Source organism: Pelodiscus sinensis, chromosome 5, assembly GCF_049634645.1.
Source record: "Pelodiscus sinensis isolate JC-2024 chromosome 5, ASM4963464v1, whole genome shotgun sequence".
NCBI classification, from domain to species: domain Eukaryota; kingdom Metazoa; phylum Chordata; order Testudines; family Trionychidae; genus Pelodiscus; species Pelodiscus sinensis.
This window is the reverse complement of record NC_134715.1, coordinates 32,298,317-32,315,210: the sequence shown is the minus strand read 5'-3', so window position 1 is coordinate 32,315,210 and position 16,894 is coordinate 32,298,317. Positions and strand designations below refer to the sequence as shown.

Below are 16,894 nucleotides of genomic sequence, written 5' to 3'. Positions count from 1 at the left end.
TCTTGACAGCATTTTATATTGCTAAAATGCAGGCAGTCTCATTGCATTACATCCTGTGGTTGACTGCACAGTATTTTTCATAATTCTCTGCATTGCTCTTTTGTGTACATGAAAATATGTGAATGTAGACGAGCTTATTATAATCTCAGCGCTCAAATCTGGGAAATGCTTTATTATAGCTACCAGATGACTGCCTGAAGAAGACCTCTGTTTAACTCCTCCCATGCCATTGCATTGTTTGTAGGCAGATCTCTTATTCTCAGTAATTTAGTGAGGAGACAGTATATATAGCTGTGCTCCTTTACATAAGTGGCAGGTATCACAGACCGATGCTGAGATATTACAAGGTGTCTTTCTCATTTCTTACAGTATATGGCTGTGGATTTGTGCTGGAATGGCTTTTATTGTATATTTTCAGGCTAGGAGATTTCAGCATTTCTTTTCAGATGTGGATTTTGGTACCATGAGCAACAGCTTTGTGACTTCATGATCAGAATATTGCAGTGTTCTTTAAAGAGGCTACACAATAAATCAACCAACAGAAAGAAGCTTATTTAGGATATAGCTGCCAACTTCCTATGTGGTGGTATTGACTTTGAGTGCATGCTGCTGGTGCTCTGGGACCTGTACTGTCTGAGTGGATGGAGTTTAAGGTGTTCGTTCTGATCTATAAAATCCTAAGTGCCCTGGGACCTGCCTGTTGAATCATCCCATTTCTTTCATTGCAATATTGCAGAACTTATGGTTAAGCAGAGGTGCGTCAGTTGGAGTTCCCTCAGCATAATAGAGAAGAATCAATTGATATGATATTGCACGTTAGGGTAACTTTGGAATTTACAAGTTTATCTTGCTTAAAAATAATCCACATTAAGTTAACCTTTGAATGGTACTATGCTGATTTACACCAGCTGAATATCTAGCTGTCTAGTTTTTCAAAAAGGATATCTTATCAGATCTCAAAACTATTAAAATTAATACATAGAAAATATATTTTCCTGCTTCTGGAAATTAATCCCTATTTTATCTTTTTCATGCTGACACACTTACTTAAAAAACCACTTTTTTTTCTTCAAAGAGGCTTGTGAATATAGTTAAACTACTAGAATTGTAAACATTTCTGACTGACAGCATTAAAATATTATGGCAAAACTTTGTCTCACTTGAAGAAACATCAATAGGTAAAAAGCTGAGTGTAACAATTTCAACAAAGATGTTCTGTTTAATAGAGTCAGGATCATGTTTCTAGATAAGAAAAAAAATATGCTGAGCAACATGTAACTAACTCTAATCAAAAGAACCTAAAATTAGAGAGAGAACAGTATAATTATATTCTAGCACTTTCAGCTTTCAAATTTTAGTGTCTGCATTCTCTGATATCAATAGAAGAACTCAGTGGCCTATAGTACACAGTAAGACACAAGTTCTGTTGTGTCATTTAAGAAACTCAATGTCTGAGTTTTCTACAATGAATGTAGGCAGCATAGGGTTTTGTGAATCTAGTCTGCCATTAGAGATGAGGGATCCCTAAAGTCAGCTTCAAGGAAATTGACCTTTTGCTAATCCTGAGAAGCATTGATATCGGGGGTGAAGTCTATTTGACAAGCTCATACTGCTTCTGTGCAGTTGACCAAACCTATATGGCAAGCAGTAAGGAGCAGTCCAAAGGCTTAGAATAGAAGCTGTGAAGTAATTTTAGGAGAGAAAATAAGCAGTGCTTTTGTGTTTTTACTGTCCAAGGAAGGGACAGTGAAGTCAGTGGATTTACTGCAAAACTGTCCTACTAGTTTTAGTTTCTTGACTAAAACACAGTAACGAAAACAATTTACTCCAAACTTTGTTTTCAGAACTCATCTATCAAGATAAAAAATTCAAGAGCTGCTTTCTTTGTAGCTTGTCTTGGAAAGGGATATCTCATTCTTCCTTCTCTCCCCGCTGTAGCTGTGTCACTCAGAACCAATGGCAGTAGCAAAAGTCCTGAAATTTTGGAAGCAGTTCTGGGTGCTGCAATTCCCAAACACTGGGTATAATCAGATGATACACAGCAGAAGGAAAGGTGTAAAAGCTTTTTCTGGTTGCAGGTGTGTATTCTACCAAAAATAGCTTGCATTACTAAAACTGTAATAGAAAAGAAGATGATCACCCATTTAGGCACTTGCATGGTATGAAGAAAGCCAAACCAGAATCCAAGAGTTGGTTGGATTTCTTAGTCCAGTTGGTCAAAGAAGGACTCTGAAGACTTAGAAGTCCTGCAGTTGGCTACAGTTAAAAGAAAAAGTAAAATACAGATGATCTGGATAAAATGAGTGCTTTGTGAACTGCCCATTTGATTTTAACTTGAGCAAATATGAATTTTTCTGAATGAGCTGTGTGTCTATTGTTGGCTGGAGCTCTAGAATATAATAGTGAAAAGGGTGAAGGAATAAAAGTTGAGAGTAGGAACATATTGTTCAATTGTTACTAAGAATGCCGGTAGGATCAAGTAATTTTAGTTTAAAAAAGAGCAAGGGAAAATGCATAATGCAAAATGAGACTCCATCTGCACTACTTGATTCCGTTTTGGTCACACTAGTTGTATTGGGGTGTGGGTGCATTCCTAGATGTACATGGAAAGAACCACTAAGTTTACCAAAGATCAAGAGACCCTAGCAATGATGAGGATGAAGAATGTATTTTCTCAGATTGTGTCCACAGACCATGATGATGATGATGATGATCTGCATGGTTGCTTGTTACAATGGGGACACAACCACACTTGAAGTAAGAAGTTCTTACCATGATGAAAAGTTTAATTTGTGTATGCATATTACTTAGGGAAATTTTGAATTCAAGTTCAGGTTAACATGTTACAAGGAAATTTAGGCTAAGATACCAGTGCTAATACTTCTGCTTTTCCTTACTTGCCTGATCCAAAGAACTGCTCAGTATGAATAAGTTAAATTCTTCCAAAACTTGATCTCCCCAACACCTTTTCCCCTCAAATTGCTATATTTATTACCAAAAGTATATGGAGATTCTTTAAACCATTTGCCACAAAAATCATCTCTCAAGTTTAAGATGTGACACATTTGGAGGAAATAACTACTGGAAAAATATATTGTCAAGGATGCATGGAAATGGTACAACCATAAATTACTAGTAAACCAGGAGGAGTTCAAGTCTGACCACTCATATAATCAGTGTGTCTCATTCAGTGTTCCATAGTGTGTATTTTTCCAGGTTTTGCTGACTTGCATTAGTCATTGTAGAATCTGAACATGTAGCAAAAGAACACATTGAAGTATCTGATATGTTCCATTAAAGTTATCTATAGTTAGCCGCATGAAATAGTATTTTCAAAGAGAACCTTTTCCATTTATGAAACCTTATTGTTCCCGTTGCTTCTTTCCTCTGAATCATTTCACAGACTGTGCTCTTTCTCCCATTGCATTGACTATTTATTAGTGTGACTAGATGGAAGTAGTTTGTATACAATAGCAGAAGAAAGAGATTTGTCCAATGTCCATAATCCCATCATATTCAGTAATCCACTGAGTTTTAAGAACTTTTTTTATCAACACAATGAAATGATAAATAAGAAGTTTATTATTTCTCTGTCAGGGTTTGCCAGGATTCCCCCGTAATTTTGGTACTTCTAAAGAGCCCAGGCAAGTTTTCATTTCATTTACATTCTCTATTTCTAATTACCTTTTTGTAATTGTAGACATAATCCAGTATCTGAGGCAGTAAAACCTGCAAAGAGCAACCACTCATAGAAGTTAGCAACAGTGACTGCTTGTAGGTCTCTCTTCAAAGGTTTGCACCTTGGAGAGTGATGGTGTTTCGTGACCTCGGCAAGTAGTGTCTTGTGAGAGGTGGCTTCTCTTCAGCAGTGGTCACATTTACAAAAGCAGGTTAAGGGAAATGTTGCACAAGTTATTGTTTTTCTTCATATTTAAACACACACACACACACACACACACACACACACAGAGATATAACATGCTCTCACTAGTTTATTACATTTGAAATCTGACTTCAGGTTATATATTCAAAATAGTATAAGTTAAACTATATGACTCCCTTTAGCTTTAATAGAAGCTATGTGGCTAGCTTCCCTGTGTAGCTGCTTAAAAATTAGCTGTTTTAAAGGCTTGATCCTATGAAGACTCGAATTGAGGTCAAGATGCTTTTTGCAAAATGATGATCTCCCTTTGTGACCACTGAAAACTGAGTGGAATAATTTCCTATAATCAATGGATATCTGTTCTCATATGTTCCATGAGCAGGAAATAAAAGTTTAAAATTTGGCATGTAACTCACTGGCTATGAATTATACTCTGTCACAAGTAACTGTAGCACCTTTCAGCCAGTTAGAAAATGCCCACCTTGATTCATCTCCAAAATGGCTCAATTTCAGGAACCCTGAGAGCATTGCAGCCCAACATTTGTACATTGGTTGGTTTGCGTTGACATGTTAAAGTTTAATTTTTAAAAGTTCTGTTTCCTTTCTGAGCATTAATGAAGACACATCCAGAAATGTTTCATAATAACAAAATAAACGCTAATTCATCTTGGCAATGAAAATGTATTAAGTTTTGATTCTGGACAGTGCTGAGAAACATTTACACGAAACTGTACGTGAGGGCCATGTCTGAGGGTGTGTAAGTCCATGAATTCCTTTCTACTCCAAACAAAGCTGCATTGTCACAGTATAAAATCCCACTTCCTGGAATCTGGCTTGTTAAGAAAATATTCCAAAAGTACATCCATGAAAGTATATCCATGAAACCCCAACCAAATCTGCCTTCTTTGATTTCCTCTGTTTCCCCTAGTCTAAACTTTCTCCCTTGATGTGCCTGCGCACAGGATTCCTTCTCTCAGGGGTCATCTTCTCCAGCCCTAGATGTGCGTGTCTCTTGTCACACCCACTTCCTTTACAGTTGATCCAGTGAGTCCGCAAAACCCACTTAATGCTTTCTGGCAAGATGATGACCTGCTTATATGTTGTGTGTGGGTTTTTTTCCCCCAAGTTCTGGCCTTATGTGTATTCCACACTGTGTGGTATTTTCAACACATCTGGCTGCAGTCTATGTAGGGGTCACAGCTTCTAACTGGCCCTCCTCACTTTGTTCCTCTGGGTGAGAGATGCATGAGCTTTTTACCTGCAAATAATGAAAGTTTCAGGGGGCCCCGGCGACATCCATTCCTATAACGGAATAAGCAAGAGAGCAACCATCTTCTCTTTAGAGGACCTCCAAGTGCTGTATCCTGCTCTATCATTTAGTGCATTTCCACCACACAGAGTGAGAGCCTATTCCACCAGAGGAAAGCCGCCTCTGTAGCTCACTTCATGAACAGCCTCATTTTTCATTTTGCAGAGCAGCAATGTGGAACTCTGTCATGTGTTCATGAGGTGTTGCACCTGAGTTCAAGCCTCCACGGATTATGTGCCCTTAAGGGTGTTGATCCTACATCTTTTGCACCTGTATCTTCTGAACCTTCACACACTTCTCCCTACCTGAGCACTGCGTGTCAGACACTCACAATGGAATACATATAGGGACAAGTCCTCAAAAACAAATGAAAGTGACTTAACTTCTTGTAACTGGAATTTTAGGATGTGTGGTCCTCCCTCTGTTTTGTATCATTAAATAATTTGTGGTAGAGAAGGAACTAGATAGGTGGTCATCCCTTACACCTTCGTGAAAGCAGCGAACAAGACTGCCGGTGTAGACCAGTGAACACTGCTCGGAAGATACTTGTAATCCCTGGTGTGTAGTACACATGCATACCTACAGTGAAATACACATAGGAACCACACATCTCATAGAACTTGTTGCAGTAAGGTAAGTAACTTCAGGCAGACTTCAATAGCATGTTACAGGACTTGAGACTTAAAAACAAAGAGGGTTCCTTCATTCTCACTTGAAGGGAGAAACAACTAGAAGCAAAGGATATTTAAGTTGTGTGCAGGAGGCTCCTGATTCAGATTCTGGGTAGCATCATGACACAAGTAAGAACGTTTGCAACAGGCTTCTGGGGTTATGATAGAGACAGCCAGGAGGGTTGACAGGATTTTCCCCAAGCTTCAGGAAGGTTCAACCAAAGATATTGCCATGCAGAAAGTTGATGGATATCTGCCAGCTACCATTGTTGTCTGCCCATAAAGACACTTCTCTGTGTTGGCAGGTAAAGAGGGAAATGTGGCCACCTTTTTAATTCTTAAAGCTGTCTTCCCTTCATGTTTACTTCAACTGTCTGTCTTTAGCACATAAGAGAATTCTTGATCGTTACAAGCATACCTTTCTCTCCAGGCACTGTTTTCATTAAAATGCACACATGCCTGGATCCATGTGGTTATGAAAGCTAGGCCATTCAGCTTGATGTGAGTAGTGAAGAACAGGCCCTGGAAGATAAGAAGGGTAATACTAAGAAGCCCTTGAGCACTAATAATTAAATAGGCTGCATCTTGATCGGCTCTATGCAGAAAATGTCAGCAATTGCTTTATGTACACAGCAGGCACTGTGTTTTTTGGTCCATTTCAGTTCATGTAGTAAGTGGGGGCCAAAAAAGAGAGAGGGAGCTAACCTCAGTGTTGATTCCACTTGGCACACAGACAGTATTAAAGACCACCTAGAACTAGCTGTCATGATTATGAGGGTTAGCCAGCAGCCTGGGGATTAAGGGGTTAACTACACCTAGCCAGGTGGAGTGACCTATAGGAATGTAGGTGGGACTTTTCAAACTGGGACAAAGGAATTTGGGTTTTTTTCCTTTCTCCTTTTGTCTCTCTGGGAGAGTTCTCTGCAGCTTCAGAGAGGGACAAGCATGTATCTCTCTCTCCAAGACACCATTCTTCATTTTCTGTAAGTAGGGTAAAGTTTAGGTAGTTTCGTTAGGTTTTATTGTTTTAAGGATTGGGTATGGGATCTGAGATCTGGCACTGTTTAAAAGATGTTTTGGCTTTTCTTTGTAACTAAGTTCTAGGCCCATGGAGTTTCTCCATGAGTATATTTTGTTACCTCCCTATCTAGTCGTCATGGTTGCAACAGGAATATTGTTGTAATAATAAAAGTTCTTTCTTTTCTTTTTTATTAACCTGGCAGTGGCTAATTGTGTGCCTTGATTTTTATTTTAGGGGTAAGATTTCCCAAATGATCTTTCCCCTGATTTCTTTATCAACATTTGGGTGGTGGCAGCGGAAGTTTTATTCCCAAGATCTAGGGTTTTGAGATTTTGGGGGAATTTTTATACCAAAGCCTGGTAGATAAGGCTTTGGGGTACACTTGCTGGCCCCCACTTCTGCGTTTATCATGCCAGAGTGGGGAAGGAGCCGTGACACTAGCGTCAGTCAAGAACTGATTCTATTTTACCCGTTTGTCTCATTTGAACATACAGCAATTGATTTCCCCTTTTCCTGCATGAGAGATCATTGAAGAGGGGCCTGGAAGTGGCTCAATTTTTCAGTTTACTGTTTGTTTATCCATTTTGGTCATCATTTTTCTTTCTATGCCTTTGTATATTCCCTTGAACATCTGCGCACTGGCTTATGAGGCCAAGCCACAGGGAAAATGCTTCTAAAGTAGACTCTGCTCTGGGAGAAAGATGAGGTTATAATACTTTATAAACATGATGAGGATGACATTAAAAGATCTATAGTTTAATTTATGTTCCTTGCTTTGTATAGCAGCATTGTTGCCATTGATTACCAGCATACTGTGGATAAGATGTTATTGAGGTGGCATCCGGTATTTGTGTGGCAGATGTTGATGCTGTTCTGTTTCTGACACTGTTACTGTGATTTAATTTGTAGGCTTAGATTGTGTTCAAAGATGTGGGCTTATATTATGCAGTCTTGTTATTCCACAGCTATAAAACACCTGTATTTCATATCATTCTGCTACAGTAACAAGTTGAGTGGGAAGAATTATGAGGAGGAACTGGTCTACACCAATTAAAAGAAAGGAATTGCCTTCCATTTGTGTGTCTGCAAGTTTTCCCGTATAATACCCTGAAAACAAGATTATGAAGTCCATCAGAAATATATTTCTCCAGTCATCTGTTATCTATAACTTTTTATTAAGAAGTTTGTTTAGTTAAGCTGTCTTGGCATATGGGGCCACGTTAGGAGCAACCCACAATAAAAGAAGAATTTCAGAATAAACAACAAAAGAGTATATATGAGCCTGAGTGAGACGTGTAATATAGGTGCTATGGGAGGGATACTGCTGTTGATCATTTAACTACTGAATCATCCTATACCATCAATGTATTGTTAGAATTCCTTAGTATGTTGAAAAGGTTTGTCTTTACATTGGAATATTAGCACTTAATTTTGGTGATACACTTAAGACAGTTGGCATCACTTAATAGCTTAGGTTTAGAATTTTTTGAGTCAGGTCTGTCTTCATTCTGATTAATTCTATAATCATAGTTTAGCATCTGATAATTACAGGTCCAGGAGTGAACACGTCCCATCTCCCACTGAGAGAGCATTTTGATTTGCTCAAACCATGGTAGGCTGAGCAACAAGCCAAAGCAAGGGATGGATGTAGTACCCTGATTCAGTGTGGCACACAATTTAAATATGCAATCATGGTGATTCTAAGAAGGAGGATACGTTTTAACAACCATGTCACATATTGTAACATGTTTTTCAGCTTTCAGTAGTACCACATAGTGACGTGCTATTTCATGATTAAACAAAAAAAATGATTTTATTTCTCTCTTGCAGATCATCAGAAATTGGAAAGGGAAGCTAGGATCTGTCGCCTTTTGAAGCATCCTAATATTGGTAAGAACATATAATCACTTTCTGAAGTGTGTGTGTGTGTGTGTGTGTGTGTGTGTGTGTGTGTGTGTGTGTGTGTGTGTGTGTGTGTTTGCGCGCGCACGCACGCAGAAATTAAGAGAAAATAGAGGATAGCTTCAAGGAGGTAAAAAGTTGGGGGAAGTTAAAGGAAACATCTGGAATAAAATGTTTCCTCATACAGCATCGTTCATTCCAACCTCATAATGCTCCCCTCAGGTGCTGTGTAGTAGAGGTGGTCACTACCACACTAACTTCATCTCCTCGAGGTCGTGTATTGAGTTATTGTGACTTGTGTCCCTTTGAAGACTTACATAGATGGGCAAAATCCTTCCTCCTCCTCACTGTTGTTCCTCTGCATTTAAGCGAGTACTGTAGGGAATGACAAACATTTTGATTTGGTTTCCTTGTTTTCTTGAAAGTGAAAACCACTAGGAACAGATAACTTCGTAGGACATGAGGAATCACACTCTGTGGATAATTCAGGCATGGGTTTATCTGCCAGCAGTCTCTGTGCACATCTATGAATATATACTTCACTTGAGTCAACGTTAGTAAAAGGATGATAGTTTCCTTTCTTCCTCCCTCTTCTAACACACACATACATCGCATACAGGCAGTCCCCGGGTTACATGGATCCGACTTACATCGGATCCCTACTTACAAACGGGGTGAGGCAACCCCGCACTAGCTGCTTCCCCCCAGCAGACCAGGGAGACGCGAAGCTAGCGCGCTCGCCCCCGCCCCCCCCCCCCCCCAGCAGACCAGGGAGTCGTGGAGCGGCTTTTCTCAGCAGACACCTCAGCTTGAGAATAAAGGACTGAGGGAAGTGAGGTGTGGGAGAATAAAACTGAGCTCTGGAGAAATGTTTGGCTAGAGTTTCCCCTACAATATGTATCAGTTCCGACTTACATACAAATTCAACTTAAGAACAAACCTACAGTCCCTATCTTGTACGTAACCCGGTGACTGCCTGTATATGTAAATGCTTTAGTCACAAAACTTAGTTTTGCCAAATAAGGCTGCTAATTGATTATAATTACGAATACTGAACAGTGTACTTGCAGCTGCCTAAAGTAGTCTTTGTCTCTTATTTTATATTAGCCATAACAAGTCACAATTATGTTATCTCCATAACCCAGCAGGAAAGGTATGATTTTTGTCTCATGCTTAGTAATGTCTCCTCCCACCCTTAATGTCAATGTGTTTAAAAAAAAAAAAAAAAAAAAAACTACAGCTCAGAATGAAGATTAGAATCACTCAAAAATCCCTGTCAACATTTCAAACACTTTAGTCCTTAATCTGTATATATTTTTAGAACAATCATGTTCTGATACTGTACAGAGCATATTTGCTAGAAAGGATTCTACTAGAAAATTTTATTTTGCTAAGTGGAAATTCTGTATGGGTCGGTCAAAGATTTATAGCCCTGAGTGTCCTCTTATTTTGAACTGTATTCTTTCCCAAAAGATATCAGGTTTGTCCATCAGCTCCTTATGGGTCCACTTCGTAGCAATCAGTGTATTCCATCCACTGTAATAGAATTGCTCCATCTTCGCACACTGATTAACAGATTTTTAGAAAGACCTAATCGGAACCTTTTTCTGCCCCTCCTCTGCCTCCCCCCCCTAACCCCCCCCCCCCCGCCCAAAAAAAATCAGTGGACTTAAATCTTGTTTCTCTTATCTGTGAAAGCTGCATTCCTGGTAGACATGAGTGGCCGGTTGCTAAGTGGGGGAAAGCACAGCCTTTCCAAAACACCAGCTTGGCACTGCCCACGTTCGGCACCCAGAAAGTCTGCTGTAGGAGTTCTGGGGGTGGAGTGTTGCTGCTCCCAGCACCTGCCTTCCCCGTGCTCCTGGCTGGGGAGACTGGAACCACCCGCCCTCCTCAGTGCTCTGGGGCTGGGGAGACTGGGGTCATGCGCCCGCCTGCTCCTCTCATGATGGTGGGGTGTGGTTTGGCTTCCATGGGGGTGGGGTCCCAGCAGAATGGGGGGGGGTTGGGGGCTTGCCTCCCCAGCTCTACTTTCACTGTCCACCCATGATAGACATCATTTTAGCCAAGAGGGTTGGTGAGCATGTTGTGCTGATGATGGATCTTCCTTAAACTATACTCCATAGGGACGGTTCCATTATGTTTGTATCTTAAATGCACCTCCCCGGTAGTTTCAGCTTTCCACCTGAACCAATCGGTTAATTTACACAGTCTTTCAGAAACCTCATACATCCACAGAAGAAAGCAGGCTCCCATTCCTGCTTTCAAGCAGTCCTGCCAGCTCCCTGTTCCCACTGTGGTGCTTCAGTCTTTGAAGTGTAGCAAGACGAGGGGCTCTTGCTACTTTTCAAAGGCTGAAACGCTGCAGTGGGAACCAGTGCGAATGGGGACTGCTGTAGTCTCTGCTTGCGACATTTCCCCGCCATGTGTAGAGGGAGCAGCCTGCAGTGTCAAGCAGTCTGGGGCTGCAGCAGGCATGGAGCTCAGCCTGCCTGGGAGTGCTCGCAGGGCTGCTGGCCTGGAGATGCTTAGGTAAGTGCCTCCCAGCCAGAGCCTGCTTCTGGCACCTCAACCCCCTCCTCCAGATTACTATCCAAACTTTCTGCACCCCCTGCCCAAGGTTACACCTCTCTCCCAGATCCTGTACCCCCTCTTACCGCCTTCTCTTAGGCCAGAATCCTTTCCTGCACCCATACTCCCTCCTTGACTCTGCACCCAGTCCCCTGACCCAGGTCACAACCCCCTCCTTCACCCAAACTCTCTTGGACCTCACACCGTCTCCTTTACCCAGTCCCTTACCCCGTGTGCTCTTTTGCACCCACCCTCCATCCTAGACTCTGCACCCCCTCCCCTCACAGAAATGTGTGTCCGTTGACCACTTTACAAAATCGTGGAATGCCCCCCCCCAAAATCATTCCCCATCCCTATCTCTCCTTGTCTCCCCTACCCTACCACATCATTTTAAGGGCTACAAACCACCCTTATAGTGTCTTGCAGAAGGAAAGCTAACCAAACCCTTTATCTGTGTGTTTGGTTAATTATTTTATTAGAAGAGTTCCAGCAGCTTCCTTTATACACTAATAGATTGTACACTAGATTCACTTAAAGCAGTGCTGGGTTTCTCAGATTCGTCCCACAATATGACGACTCTAGTGTAGCGAACACATCTTAGTGAATTTAGAATGGCTTTAATAAGTGTCTCAGTGAGCAAAGCGTCAAACATTTTGAGGGTTCTGCTAATCAGCATAGACGTCCTATGGCTCCCCAAACAATTACCTCTCCCTCAGTAGTATCCTCTCTAGTACTGTAGATGGGTTCTTTATGGAATGTCCAGAAGCCAAGAACCAGTAAAGTTGCTACTGGTGCAGCCAGATCTCTCTCTAACTGCCCCTGTAACCCCACCCTGCCTCAAACTCTCTAAAAGGAAGGTTGGTCCAGAAGGCAGAAAATCTTCCTTTCTTGTGCCAGGACATTGGGTCATCAGGACTGTCTATAAATACCTGAGACAGTCTCAGAAAAGTAGGACCCTTGGGAACTTGGGGCACATCTAAACTACATTCCTCTTTCAAAAGAGGAATGTAAATGAAACCAATTAAAAGTGCATATGAAGCACAGATTTAAATATCCCGCGCTTCATTTGCATAATTGTGTCCAAGCGCTTTTCAGAAGAGGGTTTTTCGAAAGTGAAAGCGCAGTCTAGACAGGGTTCTTTTGGGGAAAAAACCCACCTTTTTCGAAAGAACCCGTGCTCATTTTTTTTCAGGAGCATGGGTTCTTTCGAAAAACATTTTTTTCCCCCCAAAGAATTCTGTCTAGACTGCACTTGCATTCTTGAAAAACTTTTTCAAAAAAGCTCTCGGACACGATTATGCAAATGAAGCATAGGATATTTAAATCCACGCTTCATTTGCACTTTTGATTTGTTTCATTTACATTATGCTTTTAAAAGAGGAATGTAGTCTAGACATAGCCTAAGAATAAGAGGAACATGCCCTCATTTAGGAACTCTGCTCATTTATGAAACTAGCATGTGCTGGTTAATAAGCTAACCACAAGCCAAACCAAGTTGGAAAGGACATGGTTTAAAATATTTGCCTAACAATAGTGTTCTCATTGATCTTTTTACTTTTGAAATTTCTTCTGTAGATGCATTTTATATCACAAAATACTACTCAGACCACATCCTTCTACTCAGACCACATCCTTCTGTAAGCGTTTCATTTACATGGAGCCAGGGATAAACAGTGTTGGTGTTCTGCAAAGCAAAAGATTTCCACTTAATATGTAATGTAGTTCTTTGGTCTTAAGTAGCACAAAAGTAAATGTGACTATGAAAAATGTTAATTGAGTGGGAGATGTGCACTCTTGACATTCACAATTCTCATGCACATGTAAACCATGATGTAACTTTTTAAGTTTAAGATATAAATGGCCAACGTTGTAAATTTTCAGTGAAGAAAATATCAGGGCTAGCAGTCTCCCTGTTTTGAAAAAGAAGCAAGTTATGGGTGATTAGAAATTAATTGGTCTTGAGATCACTTGAGATCACTTTTAACTGGAATTAAAGCTACGTATTTTATTATTTCATAGACTGTTCTGAAAAACTTAGACAAAGTTGGTGAACAAAAAAGTTCATTAAAATCCAAACATGTTTAGGTCAAACATAACACTTCATTTGGCCAAAACAAAATCCTTTCTTTTGATTTTTTTGAGATTTTTTTTAAAGACTTTTTAAATACAATTGAAGGAAACTCTGAAATTGTCATTTTGAATTAAAATGTCATTTTTAAAACATCTAAATAAATGTCTGGTTTTTCCAGATTTTTTCAACTAAGACAACTTGGTAAATTTTACCCAAATCTGAGAAATGTGTTGATCAACTTAAATATGCATTTTTCACCAAAATAAAATTTGGTTAAAACATTTCTGCAAGTGCTAGTTGTAATTAATTTAAAAGGGATGATTTTTTTTTAACCAGACCAGCTGGTGGGGAGGGAGGAAGGGGGATGACAAAGTTCTAATTTCCCACTTATTATGATTTATGTCCAGGTATAGGAAAAGAACATTATCCACTAGAGCCTGCCAGTTATTAGGGATAATTTAAAATATTTGTGTATACATGTGGTAACAAGATCCACATGGTAACTTAGTGTGCTGTAGGCCAATATGCTGTAGATTTACTCCTCACCTTGATAAGGATTAAGTGTCTGTGTGGGCAAGCCCTTGGAAATGCTTGAATAGATTTCTTTTGCAATACCAAAATGTTGTATATGGTGCAAAGAAAGTCTGACAGCATTCAACACTATCATTTCATCTGGTTTTATCTGCAGGTTCCAAGCAGCTTTATAATGTAATCTACATTTAAAAAAATATTATCATGTTTTTTAGAATCCTTATAGTTTACTACTAATTACAGCCCCTTAGCTAGCAAAGCATGTAAGCATTAAATATGTGCTTAAGTGCTATTGATTTCAGTGAGCCACATATCAGCTTGTATGTGTGATTTTTAAGAGACCCTGTCAGCTTGAAAATGTGAGTAGTATCCATTTCCCCTGTGTGTCCCTTATTCCCATTGCCATTTCAGGTGGCTTTACAAGTATATTTTCCTTTTTTTTTTTTTAAGTGCGCATTTCTCTGGTTGTATGAAAGGCCCACAGAAATCAAAAGAGAAGTGGTCTGTGATTAAATGAACTTTCACAAACTGAACACGCAATAAATCAGAAGGGAATTAACTTTGGGAGTTGCATAAACTATCCCAGTATTTTATCCTTCCTACCGCTGCTTCAAAGCAACCTGTCACCTTGGAGTTGTGGACTTGATACAGATCTTTCTGTAGTCAAGAGAGTATCGCCACTTGTTCAGTGTGAAAGGAAGACTCTTTCCACAACACTTTGTCAATCCTCTTTCGTTTCTTTCTCTAGTAAAATAAATTAATCCGAGCAGATTGCATCTAAGAGTGCCACAGAGACATTTCCCAATTGAAGTTTGGGAAATACAGTCTCGGAAGCATTACATAACCGCATGAAACATACATACACAGACCAGCAGCAAAAGCACAGTTTTATCTCTGTTACAATTTCTTAAAAAGGCCATCAAGATTATTGCCTGTTCTAATGTGGGTTGAAATTTTTTATGGTATTTTGTGTGAAATTCAATAAATCTAAGGTCATAAATCAGTGTGTGGCAGCTTACATCAGTGGCAGTTGTCATGTACTGGAAATCTTTGAATTGACTGTGGGACTGGACATTGCAGAAAAGTAATATGCTTATTATCGTCAGAGGGGTAGCCGAGTTAGTCTGTAACAGAAAAACTTAAAAAACAACAAATAGTCTAGTAATACCTCAAAGACTAACAAAACATGTACATGGTATGAGCTTTCGTGGGCACAATCCACTTCTTCAGATGATGACAAAAGTCGTATGTTAATCTATTTGTCCCTACTTGCGCACTCAATCTTGTGAGGTGCTGAATTCTTCCTACAAAGTGACCTTGCTAAATGCTTTCATTGGAAATGTTTCAGGGAATAAAATGTATTCTTGAACTGATGATCAAAAGGAATGAATTGGTAAGGAGGTTTTTAAAAGGATAGAAAATCTTTCACTACTAGGTTACTGGTTCTGATTCAGCCCATGAACTCTTGATGGCTGCTTAGCATTCTGTGTAATTAGAATAGTTCCTCAGGGCTAGGAATCAACATCCCCAAACCCATGACACTAATTAACAGTAATCAGGCATCTCTGGTGGGAGCTTAAGGAAAATGGAAGACCAGTAAATAAACTATAATGTTAATTACCTTCTGATCTCTAAAATTCATCCCTCCAGGTCATGGTAACAGATTACCATAGTAGCACACACTTTGGCTTTCATCTGACCCATGACACAATTAGTAACATCTTTCTGTAACAGAGTGCTGAGACCTGGCACCTATTGAAGTCTGGGAGCCAGGTGAGCACAAGCCTGCTCATGTCTGAAGACCTGTCCCCCAGTCTAAAGGGAGGAACTACTGGACCCTGGGTTCAGATATTAACAGGAGACAACTAGGGACACAGGTACAGAATCAGGGATCCATAGAAGGATATTGAGCAGAGAACCCTAGACAGTGCCCACTGCTCCTCAAAGGTGTCAGGAGCTAAATGTCTGCTGCCCAGAGGAACTTTCCCTGTGAGCTTAAAACAAGAGAGGAATGGAAGTAGATCCCTCTGGCTACTCAGTTTGCTGGGACAAAGGCCTGATTGAGGGAAGCTGGGGCTAACTGCTGGGGATCAGCCTGTTGGAGCTAACAAGCAAGTTAACCAATTAACTGAAAGAGGAGAAAGGTGCATAAGGTGGGTAGTGCACAGTGAAAATGAATGGGTGAGTTGAGAGAGGATAGGAGGGCTAAGATAAAAGGAGGTTTAGTGGCAAAAGTGGATGTTGTTTGGATGTCACTGTGCATAGAATTGCTTTACTGGACTGTAAAGGGATAACACACAAAACTAAACATCATTGTTTATAAACTGGAGGCGCTAGAGCCATTTGTATGGGAAGATAGGAGCAGAGGGCCATGTCCTGTTACACATTAATATGGTAAAATGGAGGGTGTGTTTATTAGTCTGTACAAGAAATGTGTCCTCAACTTTGAAATGTGCCAGCACCATTATAAACTACTATAGCAAGAAAACAAAAATACTATACTGTACAATGATTTTGTTTTTTTGCTATAGTAGTTTATAATGGTGCTGGTACATTTCAAAGTTGAGGACACATTTCTTGTACAGACTAATAAACACACCCTCCATTTTAATTGTGATCATAAACATCCAAAGGGACTCTATAATGTAGATTAATACAGTTGTTGGGGGGAAAGCTATTTTTAATATACAGTTACACTTCAGATTACAGTAAAAGCATACCCATTATTGAGCTAAAAGCCCCCAAAGGACTTGTGCCATTTAATGTATGTTACATTTTCAGTTGTTGCATATGTCAGTGATTCCAATTTTGGCAGAGATTAGGACTTGTAGCAGAAATTCTGAAAGGAGAATAAGCCTCTTAATAATAAATACCTTTTATATTTGTTTTCTGGTCTTTAACCTTCCAGTAAGTGCTGAATTCACAATGCTTGCTT

At 39.9% G+C, this 16,894-nt stretch overlaps 1 protein-coding gene across 18 annotated transcripts in view; it reads left to right on the top strand.

The window, feature by feature from the left end:
* Positions 1 to 16,894, top strand: part of CAMK2D (calcium/calmodulin dependent protein kinase II delta) — a 260,546-nt gene that overhangs the window by 93,064 nt on the left and 150,588 nt on the right. For all 18 annotated transcript variants that reach the window (XM_025182683.2, XM_025182685.2, XM_014571578.3 and 15 more), the window contains exon 3: positions 8,715 to 8,774. In XM_025182683.2, coding sequence (XP_025038468.1) covers positions 8,715 to 8,774 — 60 coding nt within the window. The remainder of the gene's footprint in view (positions 1 to 8,714; positions 8,775 to 16,894) is intronic.